Source organism: Tursiops truncatus, chromosome 5 (genome assembly GCF_011762595.2).
Source record: "Tursiops truncatus isolate mTurTru1 chromosome 5, mTurTru1.mat.Y, whole genome shotgun sequence".
NCBI classification, from domain to species: Eukaryota; Metazoa; Chordata; class Mammalia; order Artiodactyla; family Delphinidae; genus Tursiops; species Tursiops truncatus.
In genome coordinates this window covers 88,630,504-88,650,201 of record NC_047038.1, presented here as the reverse complement: position 1 = coordinate 88,650,201, position 19,698 = coordinate 88,630,504, and the positions used below count along the sequence as shown (strand labels likewise).

Sequence of the window (19,698 nt, the reverse complement as noted above, 5' to 3'; positions counted from 1 at the left end):
TACACACTACATGATCTCACCTATATGACATTCTGGAAAGGACAAACCTAAGGAGACTATAAAAAAGATCAGTGGCTGCCAGGGGTAGGGGAGGATGAGTAGGTGGAACATAGAGGATTTTTAGGGCAGTGAGAATGCTCTGTATGACACTATAATGATAGATACATGTCATTATACATTTGTCCAAACCCACACAATGTACATAAATAAGAGTGAACCGTAATGTAAACTGTGGACTTTGGGTGATTATGATGTGTTAACGTAGGTTCATCAGTTCTAACAAATGTACCACTCTTCTGTTACATTTCGGGGGATGTTGACATTAGGGCAGGCTATGGCATGTTTGGGGACAGGGAGGATCTGGGAAATCTCTGTATTTTCCCCCCTCAATTCTGCTGCGAACCTCAATTCTGCTCTTAAAAAAAAGTCTCAGTAAAAAAAAAAAGTGTGGGAAAGGTAAACAGCAAAAACAGCAACAAACCTATAAATGAATTATTTGCTGTAAGAAATGACAAGTTTTTTAAATTTTTATGTTTAGTATACAATAAACATTAGGTGTCAAAATGTCAAGTTATGACAAGATAGACAACATTGACTTGACAGCATCAAACAGAAAATACACACACACAAACCTCTCCGCTTAGTTAATTGCTGCCAACACAAGGATGCACAGGTTAAAATATCCATATATCAATCGACTTCATGAAACTTAAGTCTTAAAGGGGATGATTTCACAATTAGGGAGACTACATACATATGATTACTTTTGAGATTATTTCTCTACTTAAAACATACTTTGGAAGAAAACATACTCAAAGTATTGCTTTAGTATTTTGTGGAGCACCAATTAGCATCTCCTGGAATTTGCCTTTCTTTGACTTGGGGACAGGAAGAGGAAGGGTCTTATGACTGGAAAGCCAATATGAGCAAGTGTGTGGATGGGGGTTGTGGGAACAAACCACTGCTGCTGAAGGCAAAGAAGCCTGCAGGGAAGGGCGGGGATTTGATGCTCCGCAGGCAGGCAGGGGTCAGCTTGTGGAAGGAACTCAGTGACTTCTTTGCCTTTTATTCCTACTGTTATCTCTGGTGAAATGAAAAGTTCATAATATTTTAGTTGTTTATATTTTCCTACTTTTCTTAGAACTTGCCATATTTCATTATCAGTGGGTTATCTATACATACGCCATACAGATTCATCTAAGAAAATCTTCATTTAAGCCCTTACTATGTTCTAGACAATGTGCTCAACAGTTTACATGCAAGATTATGTTAATCTTCATGAACATTTTGCAGAAGCATCGTTAGTAAACCGACTTTAGAGTTGAGAAAACTGAGGTGGAATCTGTATGTGAATCCTACCTATCTCAAAGTTCATTTTACTTTAGTAATTGGTCTTCATAATGGCATTTCCCCAAGTGTGTTCCTCAGAGGATAAAGCATGAGAAAAAAGCATTCTGTGGTCACATCAGTAGGAGGATCGAGTGCACTACATCTCTCTCTTGAACACTCACAATGCACTTAGGATATTAAAGTCCCTGGGAAGTTCTGAAATAAAGTAACCCATTTCATTGTGTTCATATGAGCATTTCACAAACTGTCAGAGAATTCTTTTTTGTTTTTTTGGTGAAACTTTTAATTTTCGGGACATACTTTGGGAAACTTTGTATATTGGGAGAGTCTTATTAATAAGAACTCAACTTATGTAGAATCCAAGAAACATAAACCTTATTATATACTCTCAAATTAATGTTTGTCAGAATGAGGGTCATGGACTCATTGGGTTGTGAAATCAATGAAGCGGATCCTGAGTAGTATTTGGGAAACAAAACAAAACAAAGCAAAACAAATAAGATAGAAAATATCAGGGTTATTGCATGTAATAAATACTGAATCATGAAAATTTTTACTGGGTCACAGTATAAAATACATTTCTTTCCATGGTCATGGCCAAAAACATCTAAAGAGACTGCTTTTATGAAAGTCACACGAATTGCTTGTTATGCAGGAGTTATGATGATAGCAAATGTCTGAATTTTATGAAATTAACACAAAAAGGACTACAGTAATCACATGGCTAAATACAGTACTTGTTATTGCTTAAAATCAGATAATTTTGGAGCTGAAATATCTCATAGAGGCAAAACCAAAATAGAGTTTTAGTGACTTGTCAAGGTCAGACAGCTGTTAGCTGGGCCTAGAATGCAGGGTTTCTGATTTGTACTCTATAATTCTTTTACTTGTCAGCATAAATTGACATAATTTTTATTTATAGAACACGAGGATTATTTCTTTTTAACAAATAAGAAAACCAGGCACAAAATTCAGCAAATCACCCCCAGATAGTAAGTCAGTGGTAGGTTACAAAAATGCTGAAGGCTTTAATTGAAGGGAGAAAGTAATATAGAGATACTTCAGTGCTGAGGTCTAATTATTATTCCAGCTAATGACTAATTAACGTAATACCCCATGTTACTAGGTGGAGTCATTCAGTTGTTTGGTTTCTCACTTGAACATGTAAGTGTCCTGTATATATGATTCTGAGAAGACTTAGCGGATAACACATCAGTGAACACAAACCCTGCCATGTGTAAGCTAAAGATGCAGACTTTAAATAATGAACCAAAGTATTCCCTCCAAACGCACACCATTTTTAAAAAAGAAAAGGAGCTATGACATATGGAAGCATCCATGAAGCTACAGACAGAAGCTTCTACACATTTTATTTTAGGAAGGCCTCTGAAAGGCTCCTTCCAGTCGAAGCCTTGAAAATTATACCTAAATTTGTGCCTATTCACTCTTCTCTCATGGTCTGTTCTGGGGAGGGAGTGTCAGAAACTGGTCAGTGGAGGTTGGAAATATTTCCTTTTCCACCCCCTCTGCTCCCTGGAAAGCGCCCACAAGCGTCTACTCCAGGGAAGCGGGCCTGCGCTTGGCTTCCAGCAAACCCTTCTCAAGTCTCTGGAGCCCAGGTTGGTGCTATCTCCTCCCAGAAAGCACTGGGCCACAAAGGGCAGAAATCATTTGATAACTTAATCTTGGGGAGAGGAAGAGACGCTGAGGCCTGTGTACTCTAGTGATAAACGGAAGCATCCGGGTGACTCAAGGAAGAGACACGGCATCGTTTAAAACTAACACAAACTAATAAAGCATAAGCAAGAACTGAAAGAGGGTAGGAACCAACCCTACAAAACGTGGTAGGCGGCTGGTGCCCGGAAGGAGGATGACCGCGTCGTTACGACCTGGAGGTTCCAGGGGTTCCCTCCGGGGAGACCCGGCCGGGAGAGCAGGGAACGTAGAGCAGGAGGTGAATTTCCTAAAGCCCAGGACCGACCCTTAGACCCTCCCCCTTCCTATAATTAACTCAAAGCCGGTCCCGCCTGTCTGGGCCGGTGGCTCCCCTGGCCCGCCACCTCCCTTCGCCCATGTCGCGGGGAAGGAGAAGATCCCGGGATGGGGGTGTCGAGCCCGGGCCACTCGAGACCCCTCGCGCGGCTTCAAAGCCTGACCCTGCCTGGGGCCGGCCACGGTCGTCGTCCTCCCCACTCCTCCCCGCTCCTCCCGCGACGGCAGCGCCCGCCCCGGCCGTCCGGGCCGGCGCGGGGGGCGCGGGACCGGGCCCCGAGTGACGTGGGCGCCGCGGCGGGAGGGGCCGCCCGGGGGGCTCCGGCCGCCTTATTAGCGCCCCGCGGGTCGCCGGCAGCGAGCATACGGCCGCTTCGCGAGCAACAGGAGCCGGCGAGCGGCCCACTCCTCCCACCTCCTCCGCCTGCCTCCTCCTCCTCCCCTCGGGCTCCTCCCGCCCCCACCTCTGTGCGAGCGGCGGAATCGCCCTCTCCCTGCTTCTTTCTCCCGCTCCCGCTCGCTCGTCTCTCTCGCTAATACTTCCCCCTGCTGTGCTCCAGGGGACCCAAGCATTCTCAGCGCTAACCTTAGGGACCCATGGTGCTCGAAAAGCCTAGAAAAAGCCGCTTCGGGCAGAGATAGTTGGAAGCCCCTCGTCCCTTCCCCCTCTCCCGGCGCAGCCCATGCCCGGCTCGCAGCACCTTCTCGCTCCTGCACGCTCTGTTTGGGAGGACGGGGTGAGAAGGTGAAGTGGAAAGAACTGCAGAGCAGAGGGGGCCAGTCTCAGAGCTCAGATTTCATTTTCATTGAAGCAAAGCACGGAAGATCAGTTTTCTTCTGTTTGTTTGTTTTTGTTTTAATTCTGCATTTTTTGGTTCTTTTTTCTTTTTTTTTTTTTCAAGAAACTTATTTTGAGGGGGGGTGGGTTTGCTCTGGGCATTTGCTTTGCCCAGTAGTTGAAAAGTGAACTCGACTCGTGATGGTTCTCCTGTCACTTTGGTTGATAGCAGCCGCTCTGGTAGAGGTTAGGACTTCAGCTGATGGACAAGTAAGTGGAAAATAATAACAATAAAAAACTCAAACCCAACCTTTTCCCGAAAAAGTTCCTCCCCTCTTTCCCCTCCTCTCTCTCCTCCTCACCCCTCCCACCCTTCCCTGTTATCTGGTGCATTCACGGACGGTGTTTCGAGGGCTGGGCGCAGCGTGCGGGGCTTTCTGGGGTGGGGGGTTGAATGGCACGGGAGGTTTGGACTCCCACTTCGGGAGCCCAGGCTTGTCACACCTAGGACTTCACTTTGCGGCATTCGGAACAATTCCTGGTGACAAAGTGCAGCCAATTTGCATCCTCGCCGGGCCATCTGGGTTTCCTCTTTCCGGAGGGCGGTCTGGGCGCCTGAATGAACTTCTGGACGCTGGGTCCGGGATCCCAGTGCTCTGGTTGCAGCAGCCGGAGTCGGGTTCGCGGGACTTTCTCTCCTCCTCACTGACTCACAGCTTTTTCGGGCAGCCGGAGGCGGGGGTTTCAGGAAGTCCTTGGGCCGGACAGGGAGCGATCCAGTAGACACGTGTCCTGGGAGGACTGCGGCAGGGCCGGGGTTTGACAGTTGGGGAGGGGGGCCCGGGGACGTTTCCTGCCCTGCGTTTTCCTGGGCAGAGGCTGGAGGCGCCGGCCGCTTTTCTCCCCTCCCCCTCTGCACAACTCCTCCTCTTTTTAAAACGAAGTTGAGTGCAGCTCTGTTTCTTTTCGACCCAGCCCCCGCCCTTTGGAGACTCAAGGTGAAGCCCGATGCTCTCGGAAGAGTCCTTGAGAAGGCTCAGCGGGATGAGCCGAGCCGTTTGTAGTAAATCACATCAGCACAGGGCCGGTGGGACTTTGGGTACAGAATTTCTCTGTGAGTTTTTGTAGCGTCTCGGGTCTGCCTGGTCTGACCATAGGGTGAAAAGTACAGAATTGTCTGGTGGATTCCTGACCTCAAATCTGATGCATCAGGATTTAGACTTCTTTTTGCACGTGTAAATTCAGAGACTTTCTTTTCTACTCCTGACCCAGTACCTGGAGTTTTCAGAAGAGAATATCGAGTGTCAGTATTTATTTTTTGCTGGCTTCATAAATGTTAAATTAAAATTGAAACGAGCAAACGACACCCTGTCCCAAATTATTATTGAATTGGCTCATGCTCCTGTCACAGAACCTCCTACAAACTGAGGTGCAGCCTTTAGGCACCAATCCCGGTCTCCAGCATCTCCTGATTAGCCAGCTCCTGAAAAGCATTAATGGTAGAAATAAAACGCATGAGGTGATAAGATGAAACCCAGTAACTGTTTCTTTTTCTTACTTTTCCCCCTCCTTTCCAGGCTGGTAATGAAGAAATGGTGCAAATAGGTAAGCCTTGTTCTCAGATGTCACTCTTATCTTAGTAGAAAGTAGGGAATGAAGTAAGCGAAGCAAAATATTGTTCCTGAAATTTCTCCCATTGATGGTTAAAGAAACAATTGGTAGTCCAGTAACATTTCTATTCTTCTCTTCCTCTTTCCGGAGGAGGGTGTCACTTTCCTCGGGCTGAGTTGTAGTGATGTAAAAATTCTCCTGCAGTCGGACTTTTCAGGCGTCGATTTATTAACTGTCTTTGGACAAGCCACTGGTAGGTACTGGGAGGGTGATGGAGGGACTGGAAGAAGATATGGAGATAAATTAAATCAACGTTTGTAGCATTAAGAGGAGCAAATCTGATTAGAAGAGAAAGTGTAAGAATGCTACAAAGAAGAGAAAAATGAAGCACAGATGATGGACAAGTTTTCTCTTAAAATTTTTCCAGCTTTGAATAATCCCTCTGATGGCTTTTCTTATGCCATCTGCTTTGAAATAGTTATCTACTAATGTGTAAGATATTGTTAGGCCTTTTGCAGATAACATCTAAAACCTCGGTATTGCCTGACGATATGGGAATTATTCCCATTTTATGGGTGAGGACACTGAGGCTCAGAGAGTGTGACTTGTAACATGTCCTCCAAAGTCCATGGTCTTTTTTGAAGCTGTTTATAATAATGTATTTGTTCTGAATGCAGAAACTGAAAGTCATCTGTCAAGAAGCTAGGCTCCATTCAGTCTTTTCATACACATTTAACTTGGGTTACTTTAAAAGATGATTTTCCTTTTGGCAGAGTGTCAGTCTCTGTAAATCGTGTATTTGTCAGGTGATATGGTAAAGTCATCTTTTACATGAAAAGATTTTGTTACTGCAGAAGTAGTTACAAATCTTTGCCCATGTGCTGTGTGCCGGGCACAGTGCTAATTGCTTTATGTGCCTAATGTCATCTGTTTCTCACAGCTGCACTAGGGGGTAGGGACACATTGTGCCTATTTTAGATTTGAAGGAAATGAAGCTTGAGAGGTTACACAGTAACCTGCTGTAGTGCATAGTGGAGAGCTCAGGGAATTCCATACTTGTAAACTAATGGAGGGACCCCAAGATCCAGGCCCAGAATATCTGTTTGTAGCCATATGACATCGTGTGTCAGAATGCTCCCTTCTTACTCAGTGCTTAGCATTGTTGGAACTCCTCCACAAGCTTAGACCTCCACAGGAAGTGCAGGACAGACAGGAGGAAAGTGACTGAGAACTGCATTGAAAATACAATGTCTATGAAGAGACATTTGTCATTTGTAGTTGATAGCATTCAGCCAGCAACATGTATCTTTTTATTTTTTTTAATTAATTTATTTACTTTTGGCTGTGTTGGGTCTTTGTTTCTGTGCGAGGGCTTTCTCCAGTTGCGGCGAACGGGGGCCGCTCTTCATCGCGGTGCGCGGGCCTCTCACTGTCGCGGCCTCTCATTGCGGGGCGCAGGCTCCAGACGCGCAGGCTCAGTAGTTGTGGCTCACAGGCTCCATACGCGCAGGCTCAGTAGTTGTGGTTCACAGGCTCCATACGCGCAGGCTCAGTAGTCGTGGCTCACAGGCGTAGTTGCTCCGCGGCATGTGGGATCTTCCCAGACCGGGGCTTGAACCCGTGTCCTCTGCATTGGCAGGCAGATTCTCCACCACGGCGCCTCCAGGTAAGCCCCAACATTTTTTTTTTTTTTTTTTGCAGTACGCGGGCCTCTCAGTGTTGTGGCCTCTCCCGTTGCGGAGCACAGGCTCCTGACGCGGAGGCTCAGCGGCCATGGCTCACGGGCCCAGCCGCTCCGCGGCATGTGGGATCCTCCCGGATCGGACCGGGGCACGAACCCGTGTCCCCCGTATCGGCAGGCGGACTCTCAACCACTGTGCCACCACGGAAGCCCCCAACATGTATCTTTTTGTTGTTGTTGTTTTTGCGGTACGCGGGCCTCTCACTGTTGTGGCCTCTCCCGTTGCGGAGCACAGGCTCCTGACGCGCAGGCTCAGCGGCCATGTCTCACGGGCCCAGCCGCTCCGCGGCACGTGGGATCTTCCCGGACCGGGGCAGGAACCCGTGTCCCCCGCATCGGCACGCGGACTCTCAACCACTGCGCCACCAGGGAAGCCCCCAACATGTATCTTTTTGTTGTTGTTTTTGCGGTACGCGGGCCTCACACTGTTGTGGCCTCTCCCGTTGCGGAGCACAGGCTCCTGACGCGCAGGCTCAGCGGCCTTGGCTCACGGGCCCAGCCGCTCCGCGGCACGTGGGAACTTCCCGGACTGGGGCAGGAACCCGTGTGCCCCGCATTGGCAGGCGGACTCTCAACCACTAAGCCACCAGGGAAGCCCCCAACATGTATCTTTTTTTTTTTTTTTGCGGTAGGCGGGCCTCTCAGTGTTGTGGCCCTTCCCGTTGCGGAGCACAGGCTCCTGACGCGCAGGGTCAGCGGCCATGGCTCACGGCCCCAGCCGCTCCGCGGCATGTGGGATCCTCCCGGATCGGACCGGGGCACGAACCCGTGTCCCCCGTATCGGCAGGCGGACTCTCAACCACCGTGCCACCAGGGACGTCCCCAACATGTATCTTTTTTTTTTTTTTTTTTTTTTTGCGGTACGCGGGCCTCTCACTGTTGTGGCCTCTCCCGTTGCGGAGCAACAGGCTCTGGACGCGCAGGCTCAGCGGCCATGTCTCACGGGCCCAGCCGAACCGCGGCATGTGGGATCCTCCTGGACCGGGGCACGAACCCGTGTCCCCTGCAGCGGCAGGCGGACTCTCAACCACTACGCCACCAGGGAAGCCCCAGATTTTTCTTTTAACCAGTCTTCAAACAAGTAGGGAAAGAGAGCTGTGTTACTTTTTATTTCTTAAACATTTGATTGCTTAAACATACCAACATTTCGATATGTAAATTAAAAAACTATTTTAAGATTACTCATTCTACAAGGAATAAAATATATTGCTTTGATTAAATTTTCAGATAGACCCAGCATGCTCATATGTAAGAGGCCCTGGGTTAGACTTTGGGTCCAGTCCTTTTGCTAATATAAACTACTTTGGTAGTTCTTGTCCTCAGGGAAGAAAGTAGTACAGGTCTGGTTTAATTTGGTAAGAGGGAGATGAGTAACAGCACTTAAGAGAAGAGGGCAGGGCACTCTTAGGTTGTGTTGCTGAAGATTTATCTGCTCCCAAGTTCCTCTGCTTTATGAGATTTCTTTCTTTTATTATTGTCATTTTTATTTACCATTTCCGAATTGAGTTAAGGGAAGAAATAAAGATAAAAATAGATTTGACTCATGAGTCTTGTGATAGCAGAAGTGTACCATTTGGCTTTGGGTTATAATCATTTATGTTGTTCTTAAGAGGGATTTAAAAATATATTTAAAAAATTTGATGTGCAATAATGAGATTCCTTTCCCCTGTCCCCATGCATCAAGGGATTGCTAACCTGGAGTTTTGGTAAATGTACTTTTCTACATACAGTTAAGTAATTTTTTTCCAATAATTGATTGAAAAGTAGTTTTATATAACTGCCTGGAGGTGCTATTTGATCAATGACACAATAAGGAAAAAGTAATAAGGTTTGTAGAATTAATGAATTTATATTTATTGATCTACAAATTGGCTAGAGAAGATTCCATGTTTCTGAATAATTTGTGAATAATTTAATGTCTCAAGAAGAGGTAAGTATAATTTAGTAACACACCACAAATTGTTAGGAAGCTAAATTTAAAAACTCCTTTCTATTGAGATATAATATACATGCAGCGTGGTGCGTATAAGTGTACACCTTGCTGATTCTTCACGAAGGGAACACTTCTGGGTATCCAGCACCCGGATTGATAAGAACATTACTAGTACTTGTGCCACTTTCCTAGCAGGATTCCCACACAAAAGGTGACTTGTAACAGGATAAATTAATTTTGCCAGTTTTAAGTTCTTTTTATAAATAGAAAAACAATACATACTTTTTTAGTATTTGGCTTAGGAGACCAGTAAAAAATATATATCTGATATGCTCCAACCCCCTAGAGTAGAGGGCAGTCTGTGATGGGGGCAGGTTAGAATATATATATATATATATATATATATATATATATATATATCACCTATGAAGTCTGTAGTACCGGATGTGACTTCTTTGCTTTTTTCTCCACCCAGTGGAAAAATGTCCTCTTGGTGTGTGACTCTTGGGAAAACGGGCAAATAGGTTTTGAACTATCACCGAATTCTCTGCTCCCTTGTCAATCAGAGAGGAGCTATCTACCTACCTATCTACACCCATGTATACATACACACACCCATGCATACATGTATACACAGTATATACATACACCCATACATACATATACCCACACATATGCACATGTATACATGCATGCATACATACATATAGGTGCATATGCGAATGTGTATGTAATGTGTATATATGTGTAAATGTGTTTCATGAGATTGGTAGACTACTTCTGTGACATATCAGGGAGCTCTTTCATTTCTGACTCAGAATATGGCCTTGGTAGGATGCCTAGGGTAATTGTGGGTAGCTGGCTGGCTGGCCTGATTGGGTAAGGAGGTTTACTCTGTGACACATGTGGCTTAGGAAATAATCATAGTTCTGTAGAAATTGGAGAATCCAAAAAAGAATTCTCTGAGTCCTTTTGTTTCATAAGCCACGCCTTTGAGATTACTTGAGTGTTATCAGAGGAAAAATCATTGTTAAGGCTTTGGTGTTCAGCTGTCTTCCCTCTCCCACCCCCGCTCTTAGAATTGGGGCATATCCATCTTTCTCTGCCCTATTTCTGTTTCCCAGTTTCAAATTTCATTGCATTTTATTCTTAACCAAATAAAGTTGCTAATTTGTCCTCTCAAATATCTCGTTTCCTGAGAAATAATTTTTCATCATTTTCAGGTACTTGTTTGGTTTTCAAGGTGTAGTGTGTCACTGTACCTTCTCCTTGGTATAGAATAAGTGTTTCCACTAGCGTAGCCCTTGAGAGAGCAAAGACTTTGTCTTGATGACTGCTGTATCCCCTGTACATAAAACAGAGCTTGGTACCTTGTGGGCTCTCAAATATTTGTTATTCAGTGCATAGATCTAGTAAGCAGGTTATTATCTTACTGGGATTTGGCTGTGTTCTGATATTCCTAAAATGCTCTTGTTCTGTGCTCCTGTCCAGGTTTAATTGGTCCCCAGGAAAATGAGGATGGTGACAATGGCTATACAGTTAATTATTCAATGTTATCAAGACTCCTTGTGACTTCCTGTTTCACCCCACAAAGCCAGGGACTTAGGCTTATCAGTTTTTTATGCTTTTGTGTTTGTGCTCAATAAGTATTTGTCAAATTGAATAGAATTATGTGCAGGTTTGGAATGTTCACTAATTTTGCTCTAAAGTCAGTCTGGGATAAGTTGCCATGTTGCCGGCATCAGTGGAAATAAGAAGCTAAGATTGAAATCTGTCAATCCGGTTCGCCAACAGCAATACTAAAAGATGTGGTCTAAAGCAAGTTTAAAGGGATCCCTTGTAAAATTTAGAATTTCAGCCACCTAAGCCATTGTTCTTCCCTGGCACTAAAGATCATACACTTGACTTTACTGATTTAGCTCCCACCTCTCCATAGAGCATCATAATGATTAAAGTTAAATGCTTTAAGCTTCTTAGATGAAGATGTTATTAAATGCAGCATGTTACCTATCACCAGCAACTTACTGCTGGTTAGCTGAACTATTCCTTCCCCATACTTTCACTGTTTTCTTTTTTCATGGTACCAAATAATCATAATATTGCTCAGAAATGTTAAGAAATCTTTAAGGTCATCTCTGTTTCCAGGACGATTATCTTTAAGCATTCTTTGCTTATGGGTAGCCAACCAAGATTACCTTGGAAATCCATTAGGGACAATTCCAAATTGCCTGCTAAAATCATGAGTAGTTTCAATATAAAGAGTTTGGTTATACTGCTTGGACTGGATCTATTGACAGTGAAGACTTAAATGGAACCCTACTGCTTCCTCAAAGAGGATTGTTATTACCAGAATTTTGAGAACGCTTTCCTCAGAGTTCCTCTAATAGAAATCAGCTTTTACTTCTAAGCTGTGCTACTTCTATTATAAATTGTTGAGTTAGTCTTTTTAATTAATCAGTTTTTGTTCTGATTATAGATGCTTTACATGTGCCTTTTATAGTTATCTTCTATTTCTGTATCCCCCAGATTTTTGACAATCATCCCAAATATCAAACTTTTGTTATAATTTAGCATATTCTTATTCAGTCTTCTTTTAATACACAGATTATGGGGTTTTTATTGGATACCTGATTTTGTTTGGTTTAATGTTTTAATGTAATTTTCCATATCATTACAAACTCCTCATAAACATCATTTTCATCCCATCATATACTAATAATCCTTATTTTATGTAATAATTTCCCTAATGGTATCCATTTTCTCATGATAGTGAACATTGCCACACAGTGTTGTATATAGGTTATTGCCCATTTTTCCAATGATTCCTTTAGGAGAGCGCCCTAGAAGTTGATTACTGAGTAAAACCAAATTAACGTGATACATTTTGACAAATGCATGACTTTTGAAGATGTTTGTAGGACGTGAATTCCTAGTAGCAATATATAGGAAAGTGTTGATTTAAAATATTTTAATTTTAAATTAGGTTTGGTTCTGCTCTTCTTGACATTTGAACATAATTTTTAAATATTTGCTTATGCAATCTCTGAAAGATGCAATGAATTAATCATTTTCTAGTTACCACGTACCTCAAAGTATGAACCATTGTATTATAAAAATATTTTGTAATTTTATCAGTACCCTAAGAAGATTTGTCCACCTCATAGAACAGAATTTGAGAGTTGTGTATTCTTTAGAATGGATAGTAAAGCGTGGGAAAAGTTTCCTAGCTTAGGAATCTCTGTTCCCACATGTAATTCATCCATCCTAATTTTCCGAATGCATTTACGTGACTTTGCTGACTAACTATAAATCCCTAGAAGAGATTTTGTGGTAAAATGTCAGTCTCTTGTTTATAAAATGAGTGCCACAAATTCAGCATGATGAATCTTTATGGAATTTAGAACAAATTGTGAGCAGCATGAAACAGCCTGTCTTGTTCTTGAAGTGACTGATAAAACAAAAATAGTATTTAGGAAACTTGTAGAAAGTAAAGTAGGATTAAACATATGAATCTTCAAATATTTAGATAATCACATTTCCTACAATTTTTCTTCATATTTAGTACATATATTTTTATATGTACTAATGCACACAAATAAAAAGAATGATTGAAATAATTATTCATATGAATTTGTGTTCTCTTTCTTTTATATGTAAAGACCTCTCTTTTTTACATGTAGAGTCCATTCCTTAATCTAAAAGCTAACCAGTGTATGCATTAGAGGAACTATTAATATTCATTGCCTCTCCTCCATCAAATGGTCAGGGGCACAGACTCTGTTTACCGTGTGGTTTAAAATCCTGACTGCAACACTTTCTAGTTGATGACCTTAACCTCTCAAAGCTTCATTGTCTTGTATGTGACATAGACATACTACTCTTACTTACTTCACAGAGTTTTAAAGGATTCATAAAATGCTGGCACATGGTAAGCAAGCTAGAATAATAGGTATTATTATTAGTGTGTCTTAGTCTTGTGCTTTTAAAATTTATTTATTATTTTATTTAATTTATTTATTGTTTCTGGCTGCATTGGGTCTTCATTGCTGCGCACAGGCTTTTCCCTGGTTGCGGCTAGTGGAGGCTACTCTTCATTGCGGTGCATGGGGTTCTCATTGCGGTGGCTTCTCTTGTTGTGGACTACAGGCTCTAGGCGCGTGGGCTTCAGTAGTTGTGGCTTGCGGGGTCTAGAGCGCAGGCTCAGTAGTTGTGGCGCACGGGCTTAGTTGCTCCGTGGCATGTGGGATCTTCCCGGACCAGGGCTGGAACCCGTGTCCCCTGCATTGGCAGGCAGATTCTGAACCACTGTGCCACCAGGGAAGCCCAGTTTTGTGCTTTTAAAAAACACTTTTACTCAAGGAGAGCTGCCTCATTCTAGTCCATACATTTCTGATAGGTCTGCCTGCCACTGTGGCTTTTCAGTCACCTTAATTTAGTGTGTCATGGACTTGTACACTATCCAGCCACTCAGCTCACCATGTGACAGCTCTTTAAAGAGTTCTATTTTCATGTATTATCTTCATGTTGGTATCTCAATGTAGTGTTGCTTAATTCATTGGAATATAGCAGTAGAGGGAGGAGTTGAGTAAGGAATAGTGCAAAAAGTTATTCCACACCAACTATATTTTGTGTATACTGGACATAATTCTTTCTTTTCTTTTCATCTTATTTATTGAAATTCCTTCTTTCCATTTCATTGAGAGAATGTTCCTGTATTAATCGTGACTCCTTTGGATGCAAATAACAGGAACCCAGTTGACAGTGGTTAAGGAAGACAAAATTGATCAGGTAATCAAAGTCAGGTATAGCTGGATCTAGGGCTCAAATAATGTCAGGAATCAATCTCTCTCTCCCCTCTTCCTCCTTCCCCTCTCTGTCCCTCCCTCCTCTTTTCCCTCCCACCTTTCTTTCCTCCTTCTCTCCCTTTCTTCCCTCTTTGTTTCTCTCTTACTATTCCTCTGGGTTGGCTTTATTTCTCTAGTAACATAAGATCGTGACTATCCAAGTTGTGGCAAAGACTGTCACCAGCAACTCTAGGCTATCATTACCCCACTAGACAGAACACTTCTGTTCTGGCTGCTCCAGTTAATAGCTCCTGGTAGGGCATTTATTGGCTACCTGGCTTGAGTCATAAGCTTATTCTCAAACCATGAACTGTGCTCAGTGATGCAGTGCTCTGATTAGCCTGGATTGAGGTGTTTCACTCTTGACTGACAGGGACTGAGAGTGGAGTGTGAGATGGTTAACCTGAGGGAAAACTGGGGTTCAGTTAAAGGACAAGGAGGGACGGATGCTGGGCGGCACACGTGTGTAGTAACGTCACAGCTGTGAGGACTTCCGCCACATTGATGGGAGCTGTTGGCTGTGGCAGGCAGAGGAGTGGACCCCCAAGATGTCTGTGTTTGAATCCCTGGAACTTGTAAATACATGACATGGCAAAGAGGAATTAAGTCTTCAGGTGGAATTAAGGTTGCTAATCAGTTGACCTTAAAATAGGGAGATTATCCTGGATTACCTGTTGGAAAGTCCTTATAGATGGAAGGGGGAGGTGAAAAAGACTTGGTTTGATGTTGCTGGCTTTGAAGATGGAAGGAGGGAACCTTGAGCCAGCGAACGCAGGTAGCCTCTGGACGTTGAAAAAGGCAAGGAAGCAGATCGTTCCTAGTGCTTCCAAAAGAAATGCAGCCTGCTGACACCTTGCTTTCAGCCCTGTGCAACCTATTTCAGACTTTTGACCTCCAGAACTGTAGGATAACGTATTCATGTTGTTTCAGGTCACCAGGTTTGTGGCAGTTTGTTACAGCAGCAATAGGAAACTAAAGCAGCAGCCTAGTGGACTGTCCTGGTTTCTCATACTTTTTGTCAAACCATAAGCCAGACTATTTTAGATTTGGAAAATATAATTACCACAAGTAAAGTTTCAGGGAAAACCTTTAAAGCTACTATCCGCATTTCTTATCTGTCATATTTTCCCCAGCCTTTGGCCCTAGGGACAAATGCTAATTTTCCTGGCTTTAAATTCTAGACTCAATATTAGTCTTCAAAAGTATTATCCATCAAAAAATTGTAAGACATATGAGAAATATTAATTTTTAGAATGTCTAATATTGCTCTTGAGTCTGTAAAATGTCCAATGATGATAAATATAACCAGTGGAAGTGCTTCTTTAAAAACTAAGATTGGAATGTTAAGTGTTTGGCATTTGGGCCTCACTTAAAAAAAATAAATCTCTACTTGTTATCCTGTTATTGATTATTTGATCATTTTAAGATGCAAACAAAGAAAATACTTGGATATTTTTCTTTAAAACAGTTTTCTTAAAAGATCTCCTCTTACCTGATTTCATGTCCTGGAATGCTGAAGAATGTGCTGTTCTTTCCTAAATGACTCTCTTGAACATAAACATTGTGCAATTGCAACAAATATTTATGAAAAAGCCAGATTAAAAAAATGAGAAGAATTTTAAAGTTCACAACTATTTGTTCTTTCTTAATAATGAGTAAAAGCAAAGCACCTCCCCCCTCCACCCCCCAAATGGCTATGAAAATAGGTTTGCAACTAAAATAAAAGACATCAAAGTGTTTCTCTGCCTTGTGGTGATAAGAGCCTAGAGGAGATGAAGTGAGGAAAAAGGAATTTGGCTGCATTCAGAATTTCAGCATGTGTCAAAAGTAATTTTTAATTGCCTTTGAGAGAAGATGTGTCCCCTTCTCCGTCAGCGTTTACAGCTTTGGTGAGCCCTTTGGCATGTGATGTCCTTTTTAACGTCCACTCTTCACCCCACTCACATCTTTCCTGGAGCAGCTGGCTCCTCTCATTTCTGATGAAAGTCATTCTCTTACCCTTGGCTCAGGATTTGGAAATGTTGTTGTTGGAGCTGCTTCTTTAGCAGATCTTGAAAATGCTTATTTGATTTCATTCTTGTGGCCGGATTGTTGCATACTGAGAATTTATACCTGATAAAGGAAATTGCCTGTGTGACTGCCTCTAGTGTAGAGCAATCAGCCAATTCTCGGGAGAGATTCCCAGTCTCTGGGTTGGGTAATGGAGCATATGGGTTGTTACAGCCAGTCTAGACTTCAGGCCATTTGTTGACATGGAGCTTAAGATCCCTTCTAACCACTAGAAACACTATATTTGTGTGAGACTGAAATGGGGAGAGGCTTGAGGGGTGCTGGGACACGGAAGGAATCTGATATTGACTTCCTTCGTGTACAGCTCTAGCTAGATGATGATGGTGATGGTGATAAGAACACCAGCTAATTTTTCATTTATTGAAATGTTATTAGATGGACTAAGCCCTTTATGTGCCTTATCTCTTCTTCCTATTTTACAGGTAACCTGTCTGAGCCTTAATTTTCATAATTTCAAGCTCATGTGCCAAAGAGCACATGAGATTGAAACCAGCCTTCAAATGCAGTGCTTTTTGACTCCAGACCTTTAGTATTCAACCATCATACCCCACCCCCTTCTTTGCTTGGAAATTAGAGCCACATTGCATCAATCACAAGTATTCCAATATTCTGTGTGCCTGGGGTAGATTTGGTCTTAATTAGATCAGCTAAAAATTGCCGTGATATATGAGACTTTGTACTGCAGCCATTTTAGGTCCTAGCAATGTTGATTGTACTACTGAAGACTTCTCTTCTCTTGCTGTTCTAGAGTGTGGTCTTTGTAATGTGCTGGGGACATCTAGTCTCTTCTAGGAAACATTTGTGTAGTGTTCTACAACATACTTAGAAGGATACCAACCTGCCTGTCCTCCGTTGTGAGCATATGTGACTGAATGCGTGAAGGAGTATAGATGATCCCAAAGCCTGGGCTACAGGGTGATGCTGTGACAGCACTCCTTCCCAAGAATCCCCACTTCCAAAAATAGCCATTAATTTCTCTTTTCCCCAAAGACTGATGTACACTGGGGACATTTAAACACATTTAAGAACACACCTCTGCCCCAAAGAGCTTAAAATCTCTGAAAGGACAAGACATAAACATATAATTTTTCACCCATAGGGATTTTTATAACTGTTATGCAGGCAGTGCACGACAGTCAGAGCTAGGAAGTTTAGACCCTGAGGTCTGCACTTTAGGCAGTTTAACAGGGCAGGTTTCATGGAGAAGATGGGGCTGGGGAAAGGCCGTGAGGGCCGGGTTAGATTTGCATACATGGAGAGAAAGCAACAGACCTCTCCCCCGGTTGATGCAATAGAGTAGGGCTCTAAAGGCAGGAGTGATTAAGCTAGTGAGCACATTAGAATGTTTCTTTAGGTTATATGGGAGATGATGTTGAAAAGAAATTAGGGACAGAATGCAGAGGGCCTTAAATGATAAAGTTAAGTTTTGATTTGGGTTAAATTACCTAACTTTGAGTTTAGTTTCTTATGTGTGAAGTGAGGGGAATTGATTAGTGGATGGTCTTTCAAGCAATTTTCAGGTCTGACATGGAAATACAAATATCAATTTTCTGAATTTATTTTATCCTAAAGTAATGATGAGCCAGTTGAAACTCTTCATAAAGAATAACAGGGTAATATTAATACCTAACATTTATTGAGCACTTACTATGTGCTGGATACTGTGTTAAGCACTTTGGATTAGGCCGTTTAATTTTTACAAGTCTATGAACTAAATGCTGTTGCCCTAATTTTTTCAGGTGGGTACTGACATAAAAAGTCTTAAGTGACCAGAATCACAAAGGTAGTGAGTGGTAGAACCTAGGCATATTAGACATAAGACTTCAAAACAATTTTTCTGGCAGTAATTTAGAAAATATTCTGATACAATGTATACGGCATTTGGTAGTGAGAAATTATATGTGGGGCATATGGACTTGGTACTTGCAGCTTTTCAGTGTGAGGTGATGAGAACTTGAAGGTGATTGGAAGAAAGGGGATTAATTTGAGAGAGATTTTAAGGTGAGATCAGTAGGACTTGAATGATACAAAGTGGGGAAAAAGTTGAAATGAAGTCAGTTTTTTTTAGCGTGGGAGTTTGGGAGAATCAGCGCATCATGAACAGAAATAGTGAAGTCAGGAAGACAAGGTGAATACTCAGGTGAAAATGAGAAGTTTGGTGTAGATATTTTAAGGGTGAAGAGAGGGTATGACACCTTCTTCTCAGCACAGTGAAACTAACCCATTCAGCTTTCAGTTTGAGGCAACTTTTCTTTTCCTTTAACCTGTATTTACTGAGGGTCTGTTATGTGTAAGTATCATGCTAAAACACAGACATGTGTAAATGGTCCAAAGCCTCAGAAATGAGTAAAATTTGGAAACTATTAGAAAAGTCTAACATGGCTGACATTAAAACAGAAAGTCTGACTAGCTCAAAGGTCTTTAAGTATATGGAAGCACAGAACATTGGGTCCTTAAATCCTTTGATGTAAGTTGTGTGCACTATTTGTGTGTTTGTGTGTGAAAAGAAGTACATACATATCACACATACACACATGCACAGATACACAAGAAGGTGGTTTTTTTCATGCAGTGCAAGAAGGGAGAAGTCATTATGTTAAACTCTAGAATGAGGAATTTAGATATGAAAGAATTCCCTGACCAGGAGAATTGTTAATGTTATCATTAGACTGACAGCGAAGATGTGACAGTACTTTTTCTTATAGGTAGTTCAAGCTTTTGAGGAGGTCCTCAATTAAACATACCCCGCTGACCTGCCTGGGTTCTGAACACGTTGAGAAATAGAAAATCTAAAGACACAGTGAAAATATCTCTTACAAAAGAGGCTGGGGAGAAGCACAAGGCTCTCACCTGGGCAGGCAGTGGGCTGGCGGACCGGGCACCCCACCCAGTGTGTGTCAGGTCCACTGGGCTGAGACAGAGCCTGCTGCTGGGGAGGTAGAAGAGAACGGCGTCCTTATCAGGATCGTTCCCAGGCCAGGAATGATGATGAGGGAGTGCTGAGCTTTGCAAACCGCTTATTTTTCCCAGACTTGCTAATCACATCCGTCATGCTTCTTCACTGGAGAAGGGTGAGTTAAGGGGGACGGAGAGGCCTAAATACTCAGAGAAAAATCTCTCCTCCCAGAAGGCGGGAGTAGGTGAAAGGTACTGCACCTCTAACTTAAGAAAACATGACTTCTTCTACTTGAGATGTCTTAATTGTAAGAAAGAGGCAAGGAAGAGATGATCTTTCAAGGTCTTGTTCATCTTTGACCTGTAGAGTTATAATTCTGTGACTATCTAGAGGGATGCAGAGTGGGGCCTAATCTCCTGCCTCTGGTTCCTAAGCACAGGGGCTCTGTGTCTGCATTCCAGGAGGTCTGTTTCAGTGGTTAGA

General features: G+C 42.7%; 1 protein-coding gene across 2 annotated transcripts in view; it reads left to right on the top strand.

The window, feature by feature from the left end:
- Positions 1–4,191: 4,191 nt before the first annotated feature.
- ADAMTS3 (ADAM metallopeptidase with thrombospondin type 1 motif 3) overlaps positions 4,192–19,698 on the top strand; it is a 289,741-nt gene continuing 274,234 nt past the window's right edge. For both annotated transcript variants that reach the window (XM_033857125.2, XM_073805322.1), the window contains exons 1-2: positions 4,192–4,390; positions 5,698–5,725. In XM_033857125.2, the coding sequence (XP_033713016.1) occupies positions 4,322–4,390; positions 5,698–5,725 (97 nt within the window). In that variant the 5' untranslated portion in view covers positions 4,192–4,321. The remainder of the gene's footprint in view (positions 4,391–5,697; positions 5,726–19,698) is intronic.